This window comes from Piliocolobus tephrosceles, chromosome 12 (assembly GCF_002776525.5).
Source record: "Piliocolobus tephrosceles isolate RC106 chromosome 12, ASM277652v3, whole genome shotgun sequence".
Lineage (NCBI taxonomy): Eukaryota > Metazoa > Chordata > Mammalia > Primates > Cercopithecidae > Piliocolobus > Piliocolobus tephrosceles.
Window position 1 is genome coordinate 106,566,716 of NC_045445.1, and position 26,519 is coordinate 106,593,234.

At 40.6% G+C, this 26,519-nt stretch overlaps 2 protein-coding genes across 12 annotated transcripts in view; one reads left to right on the forward strand and one right to left on the reverse strand.

Moving 5' to 3' along the window:
- The window catches only part of CASK (calcium/calmodulin dependent serine protein kinase), a 408,963-nt gene that overhangs the window by 226,340 nt on the left and 156,104 nt on the right, over positions 1 to 26,519 (forward strand). The window contains exon 1 of one of the 5 annotated variants that reach the window (XM_023202790.2): positions 6,796 to 6,850. The exons of the other annotated variants lie outside the window; for them this stretch is intronic. Within the exon in view, the coding sequence (XP_023058558.1) occupies positions 6,836 to 6,850 (15 nt within the window). The 5' untranslated portion in view covers positions 6,796 to 6,835. Of the gene's footprint in view, positions 1 to 6,795; positions 6,851 to 26,519 lie in introns of those variants that run through there. 5 annotated transcript variants of the gene reach the window in all.
- Positions 1,827 to 11,473, reverse strand: GPR34 (G protein-coupled receptor 34). Of its 7 annotated transcripts, none has more exons than XM_023202797.1 (4): positions 11,362 to 11,462; positions 10,612 to 10,704; positions 9,045 to 9,132; positions 1,827 to 3,477 (listed from the first exon to the last, which is right to left on the reverse strand). In XM_023202797.1, exon 4 carries the CDS (start codon positions 3,469 to 3,471, stop codon positions 2,326 to 2,328), a length of 1,146 nt encoding a protein of 381 aa, XP_023058565.1. In that variant the 5' UTR covers positions 3,472 to 3,477; positions 9,045 to 9,132; positions 10,612 to 10,704; positions 11,362 to 11,462; the 3' UTR covers positions 1,827 to 2,325. The 7 variants fall into 7 exon arrangements, with proteins under 7 accessions (XP_023058565.1, XP_023058561.1, XP_023058563.1 ...); XM_023202793.1 differs by having other exon boundaries at positions 1,827 to 3,550; XM_023202795.1 differs by having other exon boundaries at positions 1,827 to 3,550; positions 10,612 to 10,701; positions 11,362 to 11,408.

The window sequence follows — 26,519 nt, forward strand, 5'->3', positions numbered from 1 at the left end:
CTCCAACCTAGGCAACAGAGCGAGACTCCATCTCAAAAAATATATCTATATATAGTTAACTGAGCACTGTGTACAAGACAAATCTCATTTTAAAAAACTCAGTTCTGATCAAAATTTTCATACTCATTCACATTGATTTCTCAGCCAATGGCCTACCTTCAGTTTTAAGAAGTATTCTGACTATAAAATTTTTTTTTTTTTTGAGACGGAGTCTTGCTCTGTCGCCCGGGCTGGAGTGCAGTGGTCGGATCTCCGCTCACTGCAAGTTCCACCTCCCAGGTTTACGCCATTCTCCTGCCTCAGCCTCCCGTGTAGCTGGGACTACAGGCGCCTGCCACAGATGAGTCCTTAGAGTTTGTTCTAAGAGGCTTCTATGTATTCAGTCAGTAACATTCAGGTTCTGTGTATGACCAAAGAACTGGACAAATGTTGGCCAAACTTTCAAGAATGTTTGCCTAATGACACCCCCTAGATTGCAACTGTATGGTGTTCTATACAGCTGTATTCAAATGGACTAGGAAAAAAGCTAATTACACCCAACTTTTTTTCTTGTAAGCACTCCTTCCTTCCCTTTCTCCCTATCTTATTCATCTGTCCATTCTTGTTAATTATTCAACAAGTGTATATTGATCTCCTATAGCCAAGAAATGTACTAAGCTCCAGGGAGGCAATGACGAACAAGACTAAGACCGCTTTCTTTTAGAGCTTACTGTCCTGTTATTTTTGAATGTGCATGAAAATTGCACAGTTTGCTCCTTTTAATTCTAATTTACAGATTTTATTGTTGTAAAGTATTTCAAATACCCAGAAATTTACCAAAAATAATATAATCACGTACCTACTACCTAGATTTAAGACATTAACATTTTGCCATATTTGCTTCAAATTTCTGCAGATATAATCATTAACTTTAAGTTGGTGTATATCTTGTATATATTACCGTACATGTTTTGTATCTTTATTGTATATGTATTGATCCATAAGAATGTGGTATTGTTTTCTACCAGGCGTGGTGGCTCACGCCTATAATCCCTGCACTTTGGGAGGCCGAGGCGAGCGGATCACCCTGAGGTCAGGAGTTTGATACCAGCCTGGCCAACATGATGAAACGCCGTCTCTACTAAAAATACAAAAAATTAGCCGGGTGTGGTGGCGGGTACCTGTAGTCCCAGCTACTCGGGGGGCTGAGACAGGAGAATTGCTTGAACCTGGGAGGTGGAGGTTGCAGTGAGCCAAGATCGCACCACTGCACTCCAGCCTGGGCAATAAGAGCAAAACTCTGTCTCAAAAAAAAAAAAGAATGTGGTATTGTTTTATGTTTTTATATTTTACGTAAATGATTTCATGCAGTACATACCCTTTTGCAATTTTGTGGGGTTTTTTTACTCAACATTGTATTTGAGATATACTCGTGTTGATGCATGTGAAAGTAGTTCATTTCATTGCAGTGCTATATCATATTCCATTTTGTGAATAAACCAGTTCACTTCTCCATGCCTTTGCTGATATGTACTTATTTCCAATTGTTTCATATTATGAATGGTAGTTCACTGAGCATCATTACATGTTTCTTGTGTACATATCTGAGTGATTCTGTAAGATGTATACCTTGTAGATGACTTGCTGGATCACAGAATATGCATGTTCAGTGTTACTGTACCAAAGTGTGTCTGAAATGACCCTATTGTTTATAAACCTGTTTTAAGTAAGATGTGGTTTTAAGACCTATTGCTAGGCTTTTGAATTGTTAGCTTATCTGTTAATTTTTACTATACAGTATTTAAATTCTTTCCCTTTTTGTCTAAGCAGTGATAGATAGTGGGTGATCTCATTTTTTAATTAGGATTTTATTAATTATCTTCTCATCTATTATAGAGATTTAGGCATAAATGAACACAGTGGCAAATTATACAAGATTTTAAAATGATAAATGAACATATATTTTCTGATACATTGTCAGTTCCCAAATCATTTACTTTTAAACACACTTTAAATTAGTATCAAGTGCTTGATTTTAATAACTACTTTAGTGACATGAGAAATGATGGCACTTTAATTATTTTGCTGTTAAAGTCATAAATTTCACCTAACTTCATAATCTATGTTAAGAGTATTAGCTTAAAAATGTATTTTGAAAAGATTTTACATAGAGATTTAAAAGATAGTACCTTGAAATGGTTTACAGTTAAGCAAATGAAATATCACAGTTACAAGCAGAGCTTTGAGATCTGACTTTTGTAAATGCTAGAACTTTGTTTCCTAATTTTTTTAGTTCTTCAAAGAATTAAGAGGCAGTATTATATAATTCATTTTAGTATGTTTACCTCAAGTACTTTTAGAACTAGACTGTATTTTCGCTGCCACAGATGTATCATGCAGGGAGTATCCTGGTTTAAATTCTGAAGTGCTTTCACTCCTACTTGGTTCACCTTGAAATCGTCTAAAAAGAAGTTGGCACATTATTTTGCGAATGTTACTGGACATCAGGAAATACATGACTGGATCTAAGCAACTATTGAAAGATGAGAGAACCAGCATGATCTCATTGGTTTTGTGAACAATTTCTTTCCAGTAGCAAGACGATACATTTAGCTGTGAAGAAATGTAGATGAATCGAAAGGCATGATAGGGAACAAAACATATAGTAAAAATGATAAGTACAATAAAGGAGTTCCGGGCTGTAGTGGCATATTTACCAGAATTAGGAAATTTTGACCTCCTTTTAGAAATCCTCAATAGATTCTTCCCAATCTTAATATATGAAAGGATTATTAGTAAGAAAATTAGCCAGAACATTACCACAAGAATGAAGTTAAAAATGGCTTCTCCTTTTGCATTATGCTTATCTCTATAATGGAAACACATTGTGGAATTATGCCCCCCTTTCTTAAGTGTTAAAATAATCATAGTTAGGAATCCACCAACAGCAAGCATCCATACTATACAACAGACATAAATACTTTGTTTGGTTGTTATTGCCTTCCGTTGCTGTATAGACCGATTAATTTTTATATAGCGATCCAAACTGATGAATCCAAGCAAAATAATGCTAATGTACATGTTCATATAAAATAGTGTTCCCACAACCTTGCACAGAATCACACCTAGTGTCCACTTGTTTTGGTTAATGTGATACATTATTCGGAAAGGGAGGCAGAAGATGAGTAGGAGGTCTGCAATGGCTACATTAAGTAGATAAATTTGAATGGAATTTCTTTTGCGGTGAATACCCAGAAATACATAGAGGGCGATTATGTTCCCAACCAGTCCCACAATGAAAATAACAGAGTAAGATGTTGTTAACACAGTAGATAGCAATTTTTCATCCATGGGACAGGTAGTAACATTTGGTGTTCCTGAGAAGTTTTGTGGCGGTTGGTCGCTATGACTGGTTATAAAGCGCATTCTGTGGGAGGAGTAAGGCCAGCTGCTGACTGAAGTTGTCGTCATGGTTATGGTGTGACTTCTCATTGTCTTCTGTGGAGATCAAAAAGTGAAAGTGCTAAATGACATATTCCTCATGTGTAGTTCTCATGTCTTCAGATTTTTCCTACAACAGGATGCCAAACATTGAGTCATTTGCTATTTTAATAACAGTTACTTTAACTAAAAGTGTAAATAATAGGCTTGGCCTCCCAGCACACGCCTATGGTCCTAGCTACTCTGGAGGCTACAGCAGGAGGATTGCTTGAATCCAGTAGTTTAAGGCTGTAGTGAGCTATAATTGTGCCACTGCACTCCAGTCTGGGCAATAGAACAAGACCCCATCTCTTTAAAAAAAAAAAAAAAAAAAAGACAGTGTAAGTAATAAATGATTTATTTTCAGACATTGTGAGAAACTTTACTTTTATCCTACTTCATCTAGTAACATTATTGTATCATTAAACAAGCAGCACATAGTGTGGTATCTCATGGAGTTTCATGCTCTAACCTTTCCTGTGGCCATGGCCTACATTCAAGGTCTGTTTCATGTATTATATTAAAACAACTCAATTTATGAAATCATCTTCTCTTAGGGAAGTTCTTATGGGAATAGAGATGGTAGTAAAGAGAAATGACAGCTCATATTTCTCAAAGATGAGCATCAGTTTCTCTAAAGGTATGCACAGCCGTAAGAGAGCTGGGCCCACTGCTGGCCCTGCCCAGCTTCAGAACCACTTTCTGCCTTGACTTTTTCCCTCGTATGTGGCATTCATTCATTTTGACATGTATTGCTACATGGCATGTGACTTACTGTGGCGGTCTCATTCTATAAGTGGGAATAAAGAAGAAGATCCTAAATTTCTTTTCAGCCTAAGACCAAGGTAGGGATCTTAGGGCATGCAATTAACATAATAGACTAAGAGAACACAGCACCTGCAAGGTTACACAGACTCTTCTATCAGTGGACAGGAGAAAAAAGTAACCAAACAAAACCAAGTCAGCTGGCAGCTGCTAGTTAGCCACTCCTAACCTAGAAGCATAGAGTGATAACGTAGATGGGAAACAGCATGTGCAATCCAAGATTTTGAAAGTAACCTGACCAAAGCGTAAATGTGCCCTGGGTTCAATAATTTGAGACTTGCTAGAACCTTCAAAGAGATAGTGTTTGAATTCTACTTGTTTGTGGCAGCAGAGAATATTTGCAAAGCTACTTATTGTTGGCCCAATGACTGCTGTGAAGAGCTTAGTCTGAGAGCTGGTCACAACAAGTAAAGAAAGCGTTTCTGGAGGTCTAATCACATTTCTCTCTTAGAGTGACTGCCCTATTTCTCTACAGCAGCCACTTAGCAGGGTTAACATAAAGATGCCCAGAGCAAGGTTTTCAAAATCAGACCCAACTAACTTGTGACCAAGGGCAAATAACTTAATCTTTTCTATGCCTTAGTTTTCTCATTTGTGAAAATGAAAAATGCATAAGAAGAACTTAATTCTGGCACATAGTGATTGCTTAATAAAAGTTAGCTTTAATAAACACCTCTTGATTAATCTCATTTTAGTAAATATCTCACACTTGGCTAAGTACTCTGTGGGAAAGGAAGGTGAATAAGACAGAGACCCTATTGGTAAACATTCTAGAGGAGTGGACATTCAAACCCTGACTGCTACCATGCAAAGTGGATTTAAATTACATAAATTAAGTCCCTGATTTGGGCCGGGCGCGGTGGCTCAAGCCTGTAATCCCAGCACTTTGGGAGGCCGAGGCGGGCGGATCACGAGGTCAGGAGATCGAGACCATCCTGGCTAACATGGTGAAACCCCGTCTCTACTAAAAAAATACAAAAAACTAGCCGGGCGAGGTGGCGGGCGCCTGTAGTCCCAGCTACTTGGGAGGCTGAGGCAGGAGAATGGCGTAAACCCGGGAGGCGGAGCTTGCAGTGAGCTGAGATCCGGCCACTGCACTCCAGCCTGGGCAACAGAGCGAGACTCCGTCTCAAAAAAAAAAAAAAAAAAAAAAAAAAAGTCCCTGATTTGATCTTATACACAGAGAAAAATAGCCTTTCTTTTTTTTTTTTTTTTATTTTTTTATTTAATTTTTTTTATTATACTTTAAGTTCTAGGGTACATGTGCATAACGTGCAGGTTTGTTGCATATATGTGCCATGTTGGTGTGCTGCACCCATCAACTCTTCAGCACCCATCAATTCATCATTTATATCAGGTATAACTCCCAATGCAATGCTATAAAGACATGCACACGTATGTTTATTGCGGCACTATTCACAATAGCAAAGACTTGGAATCAACCCAAATGTCCATCAGTGACAGACTGGATTAAGAAAATGTGGCACATATACACCATGGAATACTATGCAGCCATAAAAAAGGATGAGTTTGCGTCCTTTGTAGGGACATGGATGCAGCTGGAAACCATCATTCTTAGCAAACTATCACAAGAACAGAAAACCAAACACCGCATGTTCTCACTCATAGGTGGGAACTGAACAATGAGATCACCTGGACTCGGGAAGGGGAACATCACACACCGGGGCCTATCATGGGGAGAGGGGAGGGGGGAAAAATAGCCTTTCTTAAAGCTCCACCCATAATTTGATTAAGAACAAAGCATTTTGGTAGAGGGTAACATTAAGGTTTAAAATGTAAAGTTGGGGAGCATTGATTCCACAGAAGAGGAACTGGCTGGTGAAGAGGAAGTTATGTAATCCCTGGTAAGAGCCTGTTTCCAGAATTCAGGAAAGTGGAGGGAGAAAGGAAGGGAGCGGGGAAGGACTGAGTCTAGTCTGTCGTGTGTCTCAACTGCAGGGAGACAAATTTCAGAAAGTTTATAGAAAGATATAGGCATGTTTCTTGTGAACTTAGATTCTGGTTTTTTTGTTTGTTTGATTTGATTTGTTTTGTTTTGAGACAGAGTTTTGTTCTTGTCACCTAGGCTAGAGTGCAATAGCGCGATCTCAGCTCACTGCAACCTCCACCTCCTGGGTTCAAGCGATTCTCCTGCCTCAGCCTCCTGAGTAGCTGGGATTACAGGCACCCACCACCATGCCCGGCTAATTTTTGTATTTTTAGTAGAGATGGGGTTTCACCATGTTGGCCAGGCTGGTCTTGAACTCCTGACCTCAGGTGATCCTCCCGCTTCGGCCTCCCAAAGTGCTGGGATTACAGGTGTAAGCCACCATGCCCAGCCTGTGATCTAAGATTCTAAAAGGAAAGGGCAATCTAGAAAGAATGTCAGGCTGCCAAAAATGAAACTGATAATGCAACCTGCATTACCAGGAAATGGGTGTCTGTAGAGGGACCACCTATATTGTGTGGTTATCTAGGGAGCTCTCATAGGTTCAGGGAATTGAGGCACAGGAAGTGATATGATTTTGAGAGCTCAAGTAGCTGAAATGACATGAAAAACTCACCTGTAAGTAGTTATTTTGGATTTTTTTTCTTCTCTCATGCTAGATTTTAAGTTCCATTAGGATTAAGAACCAAATCAATTTTGTTTGGCTCTCTGTACCTAATGCTTAGCACAATAAATAATACTAAATCAAAGAGGGAATTTATTAGAAATACATATGAAGCTCTACATGTGGATATTAAAAGCAGCTGTACAAGTACAGGAAGAGCTTTAGCTGCATTAACAAACACAATTGCAATTGCTCTGTCAGTAGCGTAGTGTGGTGGCAACGAAAAACCCATCTTTAGTTAGATATGTGATGTCTGAAATGAAAATTGTTACTACTAAACTGCTTCCGTCCCAAGCTGGTAGGATCTCACCTTTAATGTAGTGTTTGATCCACAGCAGCACACTTAGAAAAGGCCATGGACAAAATGGAGAGAAGAACTCAAATCATGTCATAGAAGCAAATTGAAGGAAATAAGCACCTTACCTTGAAAATGAGAATGGTTTACAAAGCCATAGAGAAAAGGGTTTCACTTTGTTATATGTGTCTTCGCAAAGCAAAACAAGAACCAATGATAGAAATTGCAGAGACAGATGTTGCCTCCTTTTAAGGAAATCATTTTTTTCTAATGAAATGATCTCTCTTGGGAGGCAATATAAGGACCTTACCACTGGAGATTTTTGAGACTACCACCAATTGGATTCTTTGTAGAAGGGATTATAAGTGGTTCTCAATCCTGGCTACATATTAGAATCCTTTTGAGGGCTTTTTAAAGATACCAGTGCTTGGCTCCTTCCCCAGATACTCTGATTTAATTGGTCTGGAATGGGTTTCAGGCACTGGTTTCCTTTAAAAGCTTCTCAGGGGATTTTAATGTGTAGTCAGAATTGAACCCTTAAGCTAGATGGCCAAACCATTAACTAATATTTATTTAGTACTTTCTGTGTACCAGACATTGTGTTAAACACATTTATGTTACTTCCTTTGCATAATCCTTGCAATACTCTGTGAGGTAGGTATCACAAAAGAGGGAATGAAAGATCAAGAGGTTAACCAGGTACAGTGGCTCACGCCTGTAATCCCAACACTTTGGGAGGCTGAGGCTGGGGGATCACTTGAGACCAGGAGTTCAAGACCAGCCTGCCAGCCAAGGCAACATAGCAAGAACCTGTCTCTAAAATAAAAAAATAAAGGAAGAAAGAAAGAAAGTTCAAGAGGTTATGATCTTTACTCTTGGCCACACAACTCTTTTTTTTTTTTAAGATGGAGTCTCACTCTGTCACCCAGGCTGGAGTGCAAATGGCGTGGTCTCAGCTCACTGCAACCTCCGCCTCCTGGGTTCAAGCAATTCTCCTGCCTCAGCCTCCCAAGTAGCTGGGACTACAGGCATGTGCCACCACACCCAGCTAATTTTTGTATTTTTAGTAGAGACGGAGTTTCACTGTGTTGGCCAGGCTGGTCTTGAACTCCTGACCTCATGATCCGCCCACCTCTGCCTCCTAAAGTGCTGGGATTACAGGCATGAGCCACAGCACCTGGCAAGCCACCCAATTCTTATTTTTTGTTTTTTTTTTTTTTTTTGAGACGGAGTCTGGCTCTGTCACCCAGGCTGGAGTGCTGTGGCCGGATCTCCGCCTCCCGGGTTCACGCCATTCTCCTACCTCAGCCTCCCGGGATATGTGGTGGTAGTCCCGGGTAGCTGGGACTACAGGTGCCGCCACCTCGCCCAGCTAGTTTTTTGTATTTTTTGGTAGAGACGGGGTTTCACTGTGTTAGCCAGGATGGTCTCGATCTCCTGACCTCGTGATCCGCCCGTCTTGGCCTCCCAAAGTGCTGGGATTACAGGCTTGAGCCACCGCGCCCAGTCTAGCCACCCGATTCTTAAATGACAGTGCCCAAGGTGGGACTCAGATCTGACTTTTAGAGCCCATGATGCTTTTCACCAAACCTCACTCCTTTTCACATAGGATCAGCATTTTCTTGATTAATATTGAGTTCTATCAGCAGTATTTTGACATGATTCCTTTAACATACACTTTAACAATTTTAAGAACAGATTATGCCATCTAGCTTTACTTCTTTGGAAAGGGTGTTAATCTTCTTATTTGCTATGTCCATTATTATAAGGAAGTAAATCTAGAGTTTACAGAATCAGAAATCGTTCATCAGAATGATTGCCACTACCAGCAGAGCATATCTTTTTAAACTTACTTCTAGACCCGATAGCCATAATCAGGATGTCTCCAGAAAGCTGTTAGCACAAAGCACATATCCTGAAACCATTTGCCTCAGCTCTAATCTGCAAGTAAAATAAGTAATAGTTGGACGGTCTGTCAATGAGCGTTTCTGGTTTTGCTTTAGTCTTCAGTTTAAAGAGAATAAAGCAAAGCCAATGCATTTGTTTACATTATAATAGTGGCCATCATTTACAACCATGTTTTAGACAGCTAGCATACAATTATTGATTCACAAATTGACAGCTGGGCACCATGATTCATGCCTGTGATCCCAGCACTTTGGGAGGCTGAAGCAGGAGGATCACCTGAATTCAGGATGATCCGAGATCACTCCACTGTGCTTCAGCCTGGGTGACAGAGTAAGACCTTGTCTCAAAAAAATAAAAAAAGAATATTTTTTAAAAAAAATTGGCTTGCCGGGCACGGTGGCTCACGCCTGTAATCCCAGCACTTTGGGAGGCCGAGACGGGTGGATCACGAGGTCAGGAGATCGAGACCATCCTGGCTAACACGGTGAAACCCCGTCTCTACTAAAAATACAAAAAACTAGCGGGGCGAGGTGGCGGGCGCCTGTAGTCCCAGCTACTCGGGAGGCTGAGGCAGGAGAATGGCGTAAACCCGGGAGGCAGAGCTTGCAGTGAGCTGAGATCTGGCCACAGTACTCCAGCCCGGGCGACAGAGCAAGACTCCGTCTCAAAAAAAAAAAAAAAAAATTGGCTTGGTGCAGTGGCTCATGCCTGTAATCCCAGCACTCTGGGAGGCCGAGGCAGGCAAATCACTGGAGGCCAGGAATTCGAGACCAGCCTGGCCAACATGGCGAAACCCTGCCTCTACTAACAGTACCAAAAAAAAAAAAAAAAATTTAGCAGGCGTGGTGGCACGCACCTGTAGTCCCAGCTACTCCGCAGGCTGAGGCTGGAGAATTGCTTGAACCCAGGAGACAGAGGCTGCAGTGAGCTGTGCATGCCACTGCACTCTAGCCTGGGCAACAGAACAAGAGTCTGTCTCAAAAAAAAAATTATTTTTAATTAAAAATCACAGTTAGATTCTGTTTTAAACTTGGTGACTGGTTTTTTTTTTTTTCTCTTTTGAAGTTGGTTGGTACATTACAATGTCATTCACTATATAAGGCTATTTATTGATACTTTTAAATTTACTTGTTTGATATGTTAAGAATTGCTTGTGAAGATAAGAAACAAACCACTGTGTTTACATAGGGGATTAATTTCCCAGTGGACATTGCTTGTGACCCATGTGCTATATTGAAGTGGTCACAATAGTTTTGTAATAGTGGATAATGTTTTTTAAATGTTGTTACGTGGCAAATCCTGTTCACAAGTTCAAAAACATAGTTTAGCGCATTGTGCCCTCGCACCACCACCTACTCCTGCAGTTTTTTTTTCAACTGGCTCATGTAGGAGTACTGGACCCAGAGGGCAGGACCCAACAGATTCCACTGTGACTCCAGATGAGCAGAAGCTTTTAAAATGCAGTTTGGGTATGTTTGTGAAAATATCACATTGCTATGTTGAAATACATACCTATTTGGTAATAGTCGCAACCTTTCACCGTTTTTAGTTTGACTTGATAATGACTGAATCTATTCAGGGCATGCTTCAAAATTGCATTAACTGCTGTATACAAAATGAAAATTGAAAACATATTACTTTAGAAATAATACTATTAGTAATGTGTTAGGTTTTGTTACAAATTTAACCGTGTCCATAAAAAACACATTTTTAAAAATTATTATTTGAACTAAAGCATATTTCGCTTTCTCTCTTATCTAATATTCACCTTATTTACTTCTGAAACACCAAACTTAAACGTTATATGGTTTGGTAATACTATAAAGTAGTAATAATATAATAAAGAAAAGACAGTAATAGAAAATAGGGAGACAGCATAACTTAATAAAGTCAATAAGTTATAATTTATAATACATTAGAAATAAAATGTATTGCATATGAAAATAACTTTTAATTCATGCAAGTAGATCTGCAAATCTTGATGGCAGTATCCAAATGCAGTATCAACAATGTGACTATATTGACAGTAGGAGCTTAAATACCTTGAATGTCTTAAAGTACTTAAAATAACTAAAAAGGCAGTCTCATTTGAAATCAAGGCAGAGGCGTCATTCAAGCAATTTACTCAGTAGTTCTAAAAGCAAAGAACTGCTGACATTACAGTAGCCTTGTCACCATGAATCATGTTTCACTTTGAATGTTCAGATAATCAAATTTTAGCTGAAATAAAGGTTCATTTATAGAGCTGAAATCAATACTCACAGTTCAGGTTCGCCTGAAGTAAAAGGAGCTGAACCCCAAGCTTCCCTAGACACTGAGACTCGTCTTGGTTGTGTCAGCTGGGCTCTTCCATCCGGTCGTGGTGCAATTGGTTGGGGTTCTCTTCTTTTTTATGTTCACATGTGGTGGTAGGGTTTCCCCCCCCCCCTTTTTTTTTCTTTTTTCATTATGACAACTCGCAGATTCCTTTTGAAAATATTAAAAAGCCCTGCTACCATGGAACAACTTTAAGCTCAACCAACACTGAACTTTAGGAAATTATTTATATCTTCTTTATGAATACCTTCCAACTTGATAATTGTGGAAAGTTTTCCTCCCCCGCCCAAAATTTAAAAGCTTTATAAATTCTAAGCAGAAATATGTATTTTCTATTTTTTATAAGAAATGATACATAATATGCTATATGGACTTTCAAAGCACAAGCACTGAATTTCTGTTTCTTTTTGGATTTGTTTTAGAAATTAAGTTAGTCAGATAAAGTGGCATTCCTTTGTTGAATTATAATAACATTAATGATGAATTACTTTACTCTTTTTTAACCTTTACTTCATTTGTACATTATTTTAGCATATTTCCATGTATTCCTTTAAGACCTTTGCTAAAACAATCTTGTGTTATTAGGACTAGATGAGATTTCTGATGGTGTTCTCCCCTTTTTATCACTATGATAAACTCTCCCAAGCAAATTAAAACATCACCTGTATTTTAAGCAAAATAATGATGGGATTCTGCAGTTTTGGTTTTGATGCTAGTCCAAAATTTAACCACTATCTGTCCATCTATGTAACTGCTGACCGTGCAGTTTAGTGTTATTTCCCTTTTTTTTGTTGCCATTTGAAATGAAGAAGAGTTAGTTTTCATTCTCCCCATAAATGTTGTCCTGCGGCTTTGTTTACACTAAATACTTGACTCATTGGGCTGTATCTAACATTCTAATTATTTCTGGATACACTCTTCTGAACATGATATTCTCCAGAGCTTTTTGTTTGTTGTAAATATGATATATGGGACAGGATATTTTTAAATTGCTAGAATAAAAATGTTTTGTAGCTCTTACTTCCCCTCAGAACCTCTGAGAAGGAAGGTGGTTACTGTATTGGTCTGGCAGGATTTTCTTTTATTGTGGTACAATATGTAACATTAGATTTACCATCTTAACCTTTTTTTTTTTTGAGACAGAGTTTCGCTCTTGTCGCCCAGGCTGGAGTACAGTGGCACGATCTCAGCTCACTGCAACCTCTGCCTCCTGGGTTCATGCTATTCTTCTGCCTCAGCCTCCTGAGTAGCTGGGATTACAGACATGCACCACTATCCCTGGCTAATTTTTGTATTTTTAATAGAGACGGGGTTTTGCCATGTTCGTCAGGCTAGTCTCGAACTCCTGACCTCGAGTGATCCACCCACATCAGCCTCCCAAAGTGCTGTGATTACAGGCATGAGTCATCGTGCCCAGCCCCATCTTAACCATTTTTAAGTGTACAATTCAATAGTGTTAAGCATATTCACATTGTTGTGCAACAGTTTCTAGAAGTTTTTCATCTTGCACAACTAAAACCCTTTACCACTAAACTATTTCTCTCCTCTTCCGCTGCCCTTGACAATCATGATTTGTGTTTCATTGATTTTGACTATTTTGGATACTTCATATGAGTGGAATCACACAGTGTTTGTCCTTTTGTGACAGGTTTATTTCACTTAGTGTCATATCCTCGAGGTTCATCTGTGTTGCAGCATGTTACAGGATTTCCTTCTTTTGTCAAACTGCATTATATTCCACTGTATATGCACCACATTTTCCTGATGCATTCACCTGTTGATGGAGTTTTTGGTTGCTTCCACCTCTTGATAAATGTGAATAATGCTGCAGTGAACATGAGTATGCATATATCTCTTCAAGATCCTATCAAGAATTTTTTAATGACTAAATAGGCATTTACCTATGTGCATTCTATTTCATATAATCTAGTATGAATATATTTTTTCTATATTATTTTCCTACACCTAAGCCAACCCTTTTCAAAATACTAATTGTTTTAATCTTCAGTTTCCTCATATTGTGACCACATTTTCTCCTCAATGTGAGTCAACACAGCTACCACCAGATTTGAGTATAATCTTTTTCTAGTTATTTCTTTATATACGCCTTTTCCTGTTCATTCTGGACTTTCTGGTTTGTCTCTGTGTTCTTAGCTCATTTTCGATATGTCCTTTTCCCTTCACGCTTCCTCTTTCTCTTGTTGAGATTGTAAGGTATTTATTTATATAAAGATAGAAGTAGAAAAGAATAAATGTATATGCTTGTTTGGTGCCACCTATTACTGATATCACCGTTCTCTTTAAATCCCAACCCCGGTTAAATTCAGCTCACCACCTATTCCAGGCCTAAAATGAAGACTGCTGGATACAAACACTCAAAGATGCTGATTGGTCTTGCTTCAAATTCATGACTATAAACCTCAAGTGGGCCCATGGGCTGCCAACAATCCTGGTATATTTCCTTAGTCCAGTGGTTCTCAAAACAGGTCCCAAACGAGTTGCATCAACATCACTCAGAAGCTTGTTAGAAATGTATGTTCTTAGCTGGGCATGGTGGCGCATGCCTGTAGTTCCAGCTATTTGGAAGGCTGAGATGGGAGGAGCACTTGAGCCTAAGAGTTTGAGTCTAGCCTGGGCAACATAGCAAAACCTTGTCCCTGAAAAAAAAAAAAAGAAAAAAAAAAAAAAGGCTGAGTGTAGTGGCTCACGCCTGTAGTCCCAGCACTTTGGGAGGCCGAGGTGGGCAGATCACCTCACGTCAGGAGTTCAAGACCAGCCTGACCAACATGGTGCAACCCCGTCTCTACTAAAAATACAAACATTAGCCGGGTGTGGTGGCACGCGCCTGTAATCCCAGTTACTCAAGAGGCTGAGGCAGGAGAATCGCTTGAACCTGGGAGGCAGAAGTTGCAGTGAGCTGAGATCGCACCGTTGCACTCTAGCCTGGGCGACAGATCGAGACTCCATCTCAAAAAACAAAAAAGAAAATAATGCATGTTCCTGACCTCATCCCAGACCTGTGAGCCAGAAATTCTGGGGATGGGGCTCAGCAACCTGTGTGATTCTGATGCTGAGGTTTGAGGACCACTGTTTAATCAGTTCATTCTCCTATTCCTTGAAAATACTTTTTCACACCTGTACTCTTCTCAGACTACCAGGAACCCCCCTCCTTCCTCACTCCCACCTGGTGACCACTTTTTATTTCACCAAGAAAATAGAAGCACTCGGAAGAGAACTTTATTGTCTTCCAGTGTCCACCTCTGCTAGTATATACAAATGTCTCTCTTTAAGAAACAAAAGCCGGGCACAGTGCTTCATGCTTGTAATCCCAGCACTTTGGCCAGCTGAGGTGGGCAGATCCCTTGAGCTCAGGAGTTCGAGACTAGCCTGGGCAACATGGCGAAACCTTGTCTTTACAAAAAACCACAAAAATTAGCCGGGTGTGGTGGCACGTACCTGTAGTCCCAGCTACTCAGGAGACTGAGGCAAGAGGGTGGCTTAAGCCCCAGGAGTGAGCTGCAGTGAGCCATGATCGTGCCACTGCACTCCAGCCTGGGCGACAGAGTGAGACCCTGTCTCAAAATAAATAAAATTGAAAATTTTAAAACCCCCACAAAAAAGCTCTAGGTACTGCAATGGAATTACCTATAGAATATATTGTTATGTGGAAATTTTGAATATTTGTGCGTATTTTCTTATTTTTAAAAAATTGAAGGATAAACTGAAAACTAATAAAAATAGTTACCAGTGGTGAAGAAAAGATTGGGAGTGGGGAAAGAGTGCAAAAGCTAGACCTCTCTGAATAGTATGTTTTACAGTTTGTACTTTAGAACGTATGTACATGTTTTATATAATTAAAACACCAAATTAAGGCAAAATCTAATGAAAACAAAAGAACCTTGCTCTATTGCAAAGTGAAAGCATAACCACAAGGAGTTATTTTTAGTAACTTTAAAATAGTTACTATTTTTAGTAACTTTAAAATAGGGTAGGGGTTTTTGTTTTGTTTTTACATAATTTTAGACTTATAGAAAAGTTATGAGAACAAGTACGAGGATTCTAGATACCTTTTACTCAGATTCTCTATGTTAACATTTTTTTCATTTGTTTAATCCTTCTCAATTTCTCACTCTTATCCATTTACGTATTTCCTAAAAATAAGGAATTCTTTTACATAGCTGCAGTACAGTTATCAAAATCAGATAATTTATATTGACCTAATATCATTATGTATTCTACAGACCTTGTTTCAGTTTCATCGGTTGTCCTAGTAATATCCTTTATAACAAATAAAAACAAACCGGGCACAGTGGCTCACACCTGTAATCCCAGCACTTTGGGAGGATGAGGCGGGCAGATCACTTGAGGCCAGGAGTTCGAGACCAACCTGGCCAACATGCCAAAACACTGTCTCTACCAAAAATGCAAAAAAATTAGTCTGGCGTGGTGGCGCGCTCCTGTAACCCCAGCTACTTGGGAGGTCGAGGCACGAGAATCGCTTGAACTCAGGAGGTGGAGGTTGCAGTGAGCAGAGATCATGCCACTGCACTCCAGCCTGGGTGACAGAGTGAGACCCTGTCTCAAAAATATATGTGTATTAAAAACAAGATCTATGCTTTCAGTCTCCTTTAATCACTTTAACCTGGAACTGTATTTGAAGAATATAGGCCAGTTACTTTCTAGAATGTCCCTCTTTGGGTTTGCCCACTGTTCCTTCATGATTAGATCTGGTTATGTACTTTGGCAGGAATACCACAGCAGTGTTGCCAAGTTCTCAATGCATCATATCAGGAAGCACATGCTATCAATCAGTCCCATTAGAAGCAGTGTTAACTTTGCTAGTTTCTGCTGGGTTTCTCCCCTGTAAAATTACTAGTTTCCCATTTGTAATTAATAAGTATCCTGTAGGGAGATATTTAGAGATTACATAAATATCTTACCACTCTTCAAACTTTCACCCACAAGTTAGCATCCTTGATGATTCTTACCTGAATCAGTTATGATAATGAAAACTGCCAGATTCCAGCATTTCTTCTAATTTGATTTTCTACTTAAAACTTTTCCTCTTTCCCCATTCATTTACTTGTTTATTTATTTACATCAGCATAGACTCATGGATTCTTACTTTACTCAGTAATAAAAGAGTATTTTGACCGGGCATACCTAGTGGGATATATCTTAAGGACAAAAAGAACCACAAAATCTTAAACAGCATTCAGTGGTGGTGTTATTGATAATGTAGGTATTACTATTATTTTAAAACTCACACACACACACACACACACACACACACTCTGAAGCACAAAGCAAATGAGTAATTATGTTAGTGTCATTAGGTACCAAGATTACAGTTGACCCTTGAACAACATGGGGGTTAAGGGTACTGATCCCCGCACAGTTGAAAATCCATGCATAACTTTTGACTCCCCCAAAACTTAACTACTCCTGGAAGCCTTACCAATAACATAGTTGATTAACACATATTTTGTGTTATATGCATCAAGGGAGCCTCAAGTGATCCTCCCACCTCGACCTTCCAAAGCACTGGGATCATAGGCATGAGCCACCACTCCCAGCCGGTTTGATAATTATAGAAAGAGGTTTGGCTTTAAAAATGTCAAGATGTCGGGCCAGGCGCGGTGGCTCAAGCCTGTCATCCCAGCACTTTGGAAGCCGAGGCGGGAGGATCACCAGGCCAGGAGATCGAGACCATCCTGGCTAACACGGTGAAATCCCGTCTCTACAAAAAATACAAAAAAATTAGCCAGGCATGGTGGTGGGCGCCTGTAGTCCCAGCTACTCGGGTGACTGAGGCAGGAGAATGGCGTAAACCCGGAAGGCAGAGCTTGCAGTGAGCTGAGATCGCGCCACTGCGCTCCAGCCTGGGCGACAGAGCAAGACTCCGTCTCAAAAGAAAAAAAAGTCAAGATGTCAGGATGCAGTGGCACATGCCTGTAGTCCCAGCTACTCAGGAATCTGAGGCAGGAGGTTCGCTTGAGCCCAGGAGTTCTGGGATGTGGTGCATTATTCCCAATCAGGTGTCCACATGAAGTTTGGCATCAATATGATCTCCCAGGAGGGGGGTACCACCAACTTGCTTAAGGAGGAGTTGGCCCAGGTTGTCAGCGGAGCAGGTCAAAACTCCTGTGCTGATCAGTAGTGGGATTGTGCCTGTGAATAGCCACCATGCTCCAGCCTGGGCAACAGGGTGAGACCCCCACCTGTGAAAATAAATTAAAATTAAATAATGTCAACATAACAGGAGGATCAGTTTTTGTCAACAAAGAGGCAGCAGATGAGTTCTCAGATGCCATTCAGAAAATTATTGAAGAGGAACAATATCTGCCTGAACAGGCTGTTAATATGGATGAAAAATGCCCTATTCTGGGGGAAAAAAATGCCACAAAAGACATCTATTAATAAGGAACAGAAGCAAACACCAACATTTAAGGCAGGAAGGGATACGCTAACTCTAATAAGCATAGTCCTGATATAATTCCAGCTGCATTTGCGCAAAACAGTGGAGTCAGCCTATCTGCCTCACTTGAGGCCAGGAGTTTGAGATGACCCTGGGCAACATAATGAGACACTCTACCCAAAAAAAAAAAAAAAGTTTGTAATTAGCCAGGCATGGTGGCACACACCTGTAGTGCCAGCTTCTCTGGTGACTGAGGCAGGAGGATCGCTTGAGCCCAGGAGTTCAAGGCTACAGTAAGCTATGATTGCACCACTGCACTCCAGCCTGGGTGACAGTGAGCCCCTGTCTCTTTAAAAAAAAAAAAAAGTTATCAAACCGTCTTTTGCCATCATTGCATTCTCCAGCTTTTAGATCCTTTTTTTTTTTTTTTTCCCCTGAGACAGTCTCGTTCTGTCGCCCAGGCTAGAGTGCAGTGTCAGCCTCTTGGGTTTAAGCAGTTTTCCCGCCTCAGCCTCCTGAGTAGCTGGAACTACAGGCACGCGCTACCATGCTGGGCTAATTTTTTTATTTTTAGTAGAGATAAGGTTTCGCCATGCTGCCGATGCTAGTCTCAAAGTCCTCGACTCAAGTAATCTGCCCACCGCAGCCTCCCAAAGTACTGGGATTATAGGCATGAGCCACCACACCTGACCGCTTCACCTTCTTTTTGTTTTAAGTTGCCATTTCGCTTTTTCTCAAATTATGTTAGAATCTATAGATATACCTTCCTTATATCAATCCTGCACCCACATAAAAGCTGCATTTTCAGTACTACTTAAAAAGGTATTTCACAAAAAGTGCAAGATTTTAGCACTTACTGGTGTAGCTGCAGGCGCAGCTTCATGAATTTCCTTTTTTTTTTTTTTTTATTACAATGGTCCTTATATTGGATTCATTTATCTTGAGATGGCAGCCAATTGCACTTGCAGACCTCAGTCTACAGTACATATCAAGCAATTCAGCTTTCTTTTTTTTTTTTTTTTTTTGAGGTGGAGTCTCACTCTTATCACCCAGTCACCCAGGCTGGAGTGCAGTGGCGCGATCTCAGCTCACTGCAACCTCCGCCTCCCAGGTTCAAGCAGTTCTCCCACCTCAGCCTACTGAGTAGCTGGGATTTACAGGCGCCTGCCACCATGCCTGGCTAATTTTTGTACTTCTAGTAGAGATGGGGTTTCACCATGTTGGCCAGGCTGGTCTCGAACTCCTGACCTCAGCGGCAGCCTACCTTTTCTTGTAATGTCATGACTTTCCTCTGTTTCTTAGGAGCACTTCTAGCATCACCAGTGGCACTTTGTATGGATCCTATGGTTTAGGGTATTGCAGTAAACACAATGAAAATAATGTGAGAACTGTGAGATCACTTTTACTGTGATATGCAATTTATTGGAGAGATGAACTGCTCAAGCAGAGATAAGTGGCATCACACACCATATTAGGTGAATACTCGCAAGACTTGAGCTCACTACAACAGCAATAGGAGGGAGCTGTGAAATTATTACAGTAATATAATATGTACTACAGTTAATTTTATGGTTATGACTTAATACTGCATCTTTGCGTTTGTTCACATTTCTCTTGACTGTGAATGGCACCATTTACAGTCTGTGTAGGTGTAAGCTTTGATACATTTTAACTCTTTATAATAGATTTGTGTACCTTTTTATGGTACTAAATAATTAGTATCTAAATATATTTTATGCATTTATGATACAGCTTTTTCTTAATTTTTTATTCCAGAAGTCATCCTTCACCTTTTTCTTAATTTTTAAAATAGTTCTAGGCAACATGGTTGGTCCACGAGTTTTTTTCAAATTGTTACGAATCTCAAAAAAAAAATTTCAATGTATTTTATTGAAAACAATCCATGTATAAGTGGACCCACACAGTTCAAACCCATGTTCAGTGGTCACCTGTACTTGCCAAATCAAAGAATTAAAGTAAAAACGCTATAATTGAATAGGAAGAAATACCAGTATGAACTTGTAGTTGGTTGGTTGGTTGGTTTACTTATTTATTTATTTATTTATTTATTTATATATATATATATATATTGAGACAGAGTTTTGCTCTTGTTGCCCAAGCTAGAGTACAATGGCACGATCTTGGCTCACCACAACCTCTGCCTCCCGGATTCAAGCAATTCTCCTGCCTCAGCCTCCTGAGTAGCTGGGATTACAGGCATGCACCACCGCACACAGCTAACTTTGTTTTTTTAGTAGAGACGGGGTTTCTCCATGTTGGTCAGGCCGGTCTTGAACTCCCAACCTCAGGTGATCCTCCCACCTCAGCCTCCCAAATTGCTGAGATTACAGACGTGAGCCACCGCACCCGGCATGGTTTATTTTTCTCCTTAAAAAAAAATGCATTCTTTTTCAGCACTGTCCACTGAAAAGCGAAAGTAATAATAACCCAGTAAAAATAATATGCCTAGTACCCACATCACGAATTTATTTATATTTTTTATTTTATTTTTATTTTTATTATTTTTTTGAGACAGAGTCTCGCTCTGTCACCAGGCTGGAGTGCAGTGGCACAATCTTGGCTCACTGTAACCTCCGCCTCCCGGGGTTCAAGTGATTCTCCTGCCTCAGCCTCCCAAGTAGCTGGGACTACAGGTGCATGCCACCACGCCAGCTAATTTTTGTATTTTTAGTAGAGACAGGGTTTCACCATGTTGGCCAGGATGGTCTCAATCTCTTGACCTCATGATCCACCCACCTCAGCCTCCCAAAGTGCTGGGATTACAGGCATGATCCACTGCACCCAGCCAGTTTTTTTTTTTTTTTTGGTGGGGGGAGGACAAGATCTTGCTCTGTCACCCAGGCTGTAGTGCAGTGGCGTAATCTTAGCTCACTGAGTTCAAGTGAAGCTACTGCCTCAGCCTCTCAAGTAGCTGGAATTACAGGCGTGTGCCACCACGCCTAGCTAATTTTTGTATTTTTAGTAGGGACAAGGTTGGCCGCCCTGGTCTTGAACTCCTGACCTCAAGTTATCCACCCGCCTCGGCCTCCCAAAGTGCTGGGATTACAGGCACGAGCCACTGCGCCCAGCCCACATCATGGATTTAAATCCTTTTTCGCACTAAAAAGAAACAGGGCTACTTAAGAGAAATGGCTGATTCCAGATCTGGGCAAGAAATGGACATGACAAGCCTGGAACATCCTCTTGTGACTGAAAGCAAGGAAGTTATCAGACTCCTGGAGTCTTACAAAAATACAAAAGAACTGACTTAAAAGGGCTCCCACTGGCCTAAAATGGGACAATTTGAGCACAGAAATTTGTAAGGGCAGCAATTGATTAAAACACATTAAATATATAAAAATCTATAAGTTCATAAAAGAAAAAAAGAAAAAACCTCATCAGTCACCTTTGGAGGTTGCCTAGAAACTAACTTGGTATTCTGGAAATAAATTATAACAGCTTTATTCATAATATCCAAAAACTAGAAATAGCCCAAATGTCTGTCAACAGGAGAATGGACAAACTGATATATTCATACAATGGAATACTTATGCAATAGTAAAAAGAAATGAACTACTGATCACAACAAGTGGATGAATCTCAGAACATGCTGAATGATAGAAGCCTTACATAAAAGAATACATACTTATGGTTTTGTGTCTATCAAATTCTAATATAGGCAAAACAAACCTATGCTGAAAAAATATCAGAGTAGTGGTTTGCACTGGGGAAGATGGCAGCAGAGATTGAATGGGAAGGGGATTCAATCAAAAGAGAGGGAGGTTTGTGGGATAATGAATTTTTTTAGGGATTTGGGTTACACAAATGTATGTAGTTTATCAAAACCCTAATGGTACACTTTCATGCATTTCACAGTATATACATTTTTTACCTTAAACATAACTTTACTTTTTTTAAACTTTTTATAGAAGTTTAAAGAGACAGAGTCTTGCTGTCACCCAGGCAGGGGTGCAGTGGCACAACTGCGGTTCACTGCAATCTTAAGCTTCCTGGCTCCAGTGATCCTCCTTCCTCAGCCTCCCAACTTACTGGGACCACAGGTGCACGCCACCAAACCTGGCTATTTTTTTTTTTTTTAAGCAGAGGCATAATTTTAAACAAATATTACATTTCAATGATATGTGTGCTAAGATGTAGTAAAAAGTAAGATGGATAGAAGGATAAAGAGATAGACATTTGATAAAGCAAATGTAACAATATTTAATTGTAGAATCTAGGTGACTCTTTACCATATAATTCTTTCTATTTTTCTATATATTTGATAGTTTTCATAACAAAATGTTGAAGAAAACCTCCATCTTGGAACCTCTAATTATGGGTCTAGGCATCAACATCCACTGATACCATTGAGTGAAAAGTTGATGGTGAATCTTATAATGATGGGCCAGGCAGGCAACACCTAAACCCACTGCTCAATCCTGTCACTAAAAGTAGGATAGCCATGTTCTGTGTTCTTCCTGATGCAATACAATAGATATATCACCTATGAAGTATTAGTACATAAAACTAAAATTGAATCTGAATCTAATCAAGATTCTAGATCTAACTACAAATTTACAGGAAATACAGGAGAGTAAAGAACATTAAATAATACCATGTGGGTACCATTAGCCAAGTACAGATTGTGGGGGATTCCACAGGAAAAATTACCCAGTATCTTAACAAATCAATGGCATGAACATTGAAAAAAAAAAAAGCATAAGGAAGGGGATCTGTTACAGAGTAAGAGACACTCACAAGACATAGTCATCAAATGCAATGTATAGACCTTGGATCCTGTCTAGAACTAACCAACCGTAATAAGACTTTTCTTCTTTTTTTAGTCTCTTCTACTCCTTCAAGTTACTGTTAGAGAAAAGACACTTTTGAGACAGTCAAGGAAAACCGAATGTGGACTGGGTATTAGATGATACTAAAGAAGTATTGCGGCCGGGCACGGTGGCTCAAGCCTGTAATCCCAGCACTTTGGGAGGCCGAGACGGGCGGATCACGAGATCAGGAGATCGAGACCATCCTGGCTAACACGGTGAAACCCCGTCTCTACTAAAATTACAAAAACTAGCCGGGCGAGGTGGCGGGCGCCTGTAGTCCCAGCTACTCGGGAGGCTGAGGCAGGAGAATGGCGTAAACCCGGGAGGCGGAGCTTGCAGTGAGCTGAGATCTGCCCACTGCACCCCAGTCGGGGAGACAGGGGGAGCCCCCGCCCAAAAAAAAAAAAAAAAAAAAGTATTGCTCATTTTTTTGGACTTAATAATGATATTATGGGTTTTTGGTTTTTGTTTTTTTTTTTTTTTGAGACGGAGTCTTGCTCTGTCGCCCAGGCTGGAGTGCAGTGGCACGATCTTGGCTCACTGCAAGCTCCACCTCCCGGGTTCACACCATTCTCCTGCCTCAGCCTCCCGAGTAGCTGGGACTACAGGCGCCTGCCACCACATCCGGCTAATTTTTTGTATTTTTAGTAGAGACGGGGTTTCACTGTGTTAGCCAGGATGGTCTTGATCTCCTGACCTCGTGATCCGCCTGCCTTGGCCGCCCAAAGTGCTGGGATTACAGGTGTGAGCCACTGCGCCCGGCCCAATATTATGGTTATTTTTAAGTCCTGTGTTAGACATACTGAACTATTAACAGGTTAAATTACATTTATGTTAAAATACTTCTGGGGACAAAAAGTAAACAGTTGGGGATAGGAGAAGCAAATATGAAAGAATGTCTTTGTTTTGGGGTTTTTCGTTTGTTTATTTTTGTTTTATTTTTGCCTGGAGATGGGCAAGCTGCCCATACATACCAGCGGGCCAGGGGAGGAGCTGAAAGAATGTCAATAATTGCCAAAGCTGGGTGATAGATACATGGAAGTTTATTAATCTATTTTCTCCATTTGTAAATGTTAAAAAGAGGCATCCTCAGCTTCACACTTTCTTCTACATCCCATTTCTCCATTTTTACTACAGGAAGACTGTGAAAGATAATCTGTATTTACTGTCGCTACATTATCTCCTCCCATTCTCTCCTGAACCTAGTCCAGTGGGGATTTTTGCCTCCATCATGCCACCAAAACTACTCTTATCAAGGTCACCAGTGACTTCCAAATTGCCAAATCTAATGGTCAGTTCTCAGTTCTCATTTTAAATGACCTTAGTAACATTGATTACTACTAATCATTCCTACTTGAAAAAGTTTCTTTGCTTGATTTTAGGATACCAAACTGATTTTCCTCCTGCTTCGCTGTCTAGACCTTGTTTTCTTTTCTAGATTTTTTCATCTTCTGACCCTTCAAATATTGGTGTGCACCAGGACTCAATCCTCTGACTCTTCTCTATGACTTCCTAAGCAATTTCATTCATTACCTTGGCTGTAAATATCATCTATGTACTGTTGATTCCCAAATTTACACCTCTAATCCCAGACTCCCCTTAATCTCATCTTATAAAATCTCACACTCAATATGTATGAAACCAAATTCTTTTTCTTTTTTTTTTCTTCCTCTTGTATAAAATAGAGATGGGGTTTTACCATGTTGCCCAGGCTGGTCTGAAACTCCTGGGCTCAAGCAGTCTTCCTGCCTCGGCTTCCCAAAGTGCTAGGATTACAGGTGTGAGCCACCGCACCCAACCTGAAACCAAATTCTTTTTTTGAGACGGAGTCTCGCTCTGTCACCCAGGCTGGAGTGCAGTGGCCGGATCTCAGCTCACTGCAAGCTCCGCCTCCCGGGTTTACGCCATTCTCCTGCCTCAGCCTCCCGAGTAGCTGGGACTACAGGCGCCCGCCACCACGCCTGGCTAGTTTTTTGTCTTTTTTAGTAGAGACGGGGTTTCACCAGGTTAGCCAGGATGGTCTCGATCTCCTGACCTCGTGATCCGCCCATCTCGGCCTCCCAAAGTGCTGGGATTACAGGCTTGAGCCACTGCGCCCAGCCTGAAACCAAATTCTTGATCCACCTTACGAACTCCTCCCTCAGTGTTCCCCGTTTCAGTAAATGGCATCTTCATTTTCACTTAGTTGCTCAGACCAGAAGCCTAATTGTTATAATTGACTTGTGTCTTTCTCTCACGCTCATATTCAATAGCAATTCCAGTCAGCTTTACCTTTAGAACATAAACTGAATTTGACTACTTCTCATCATCTCTGCTTCTGTCACTCTAGTCTAGTCCAAGTCACCATCTTCTCTTGCCTGGGCAACTGCAGTAGCCTCTTAATTGGTCTCCTTTTTCCCTGTTTCTTCACAATCTCTTCACACAGCAGCCAGAGTGATCCTTTTAAAACCTAAAACTGATGATAATACTCCCCTTTTCAAAACCTTATGGTGATTTCCCATCTCGCTCAACATAAAACCCAGAGTTCTCACCACAGTTTCAAGGCCCTATACCTTTGATCATCTCTCAGATCACATTTCCCACCACTCTGCCCCTTGCTCTCATGCCTTTCCAGACACACCAGCTTCTTTCTTCTTCTCCAAACAACCCTCCTTATTCCTGTGGACCTTTATATTGGCTGTCTTCTCACCTGGAACTTGCTTCCATGTGGCTTGTTTTTTCACTTCATTCTGGTCTCTGTTCAGATATTACCCATTAGAGATGCCTTCTCTGACCCCAACTAAACTAGCAGTTCCCTAGTCCCCATGACTATAACGCCTCCTTACCAGCTTAATTTTACTTCCTAACAAGTAATACTACCTGACTTTACATTCTATTAATTTGCATTTATGGCTCTATTTTCTTTCTTTTTCTTTTTTTTTTTTTTTTGGAGACGTAGTCTCGCTCTGTTGCCCAGGCTGGAGTGCGGTGGCCGGATCTCAGCTCACTGCAAGCTCCGCCTCCCGGGTTTATGCCATTCTCCTGCCTCAGCCTCCCGAGTAGCTGGGACTACAGGCGTCCGCCACCTCACCCGGCTAGTTTTCTGTATTTTTTAGTAGACACGGGGTTTCACCATGTTAGCCAGGATGGTCTTGATCTCCTGACCTCGTGATCTGCCTGCCTCGGCCTCCCAAAGTGCTGGGATTACAGGCTTGAGCCACCACGCCTGGCCTATGGCTCTATTTTCATTCTTAAATTCAACTCTTTAGACCAGGCGCAGTGGCTCATGCCTGTAATCTGGGCACTTTGGGAGGCCAAGGTGAGAGGATCACTTGAGGCCAGGAGTTCAAGACCAGCCTAGGCAACATATCAAGACCCCATCTCTTTTTAAACATAAATTAATTTAACTTAATTAAGTTCAAATTTTATAACTTGTCTTATTTAAGGATTTGAGAATGACTGAATCTACACAGAGGAGAATTATATAGATTCCCTTGTAACATTAACTTAAGCATAAACGTCATCAACATACTATTAAGGGTATACATACTTTGGAGTTCTGATTTAAGCTTCTACTACTCCTTCCTAAGGTGATAACACTTACACAGGCATGGCCAGAAGACCCTGTTGGAGTCTAGTTTGCATTTATTTCTTCTGTATCATGTTCATTTCTTTTGTAGGCTTGCTCACTTGCTGTATCCCGTACTAGAATCATGCTAGGGGTATTGCCATCTTAGTCTGTTGTCATTGTTCTCTCTTTGAACCAACAGAAAGTTCTAACTAACAGCAGTCTATCAGTTGATTTCTGTAGAGGTTTGCCTGCTCTCCCATAGACTCTTCTTTTGTGCTAGACTATTGTAAAAGTCTTTAAACTT

Bases quoted from the DNA above. Each gene is read 5' to 3' on its own strand.
- GPR34 (XM_023202798.1), bottom strand. From the start codon at position 3,471: ATGAGAAGTCACACCATAACCATGACGACAACTTCAGTCAGCAGCTGG.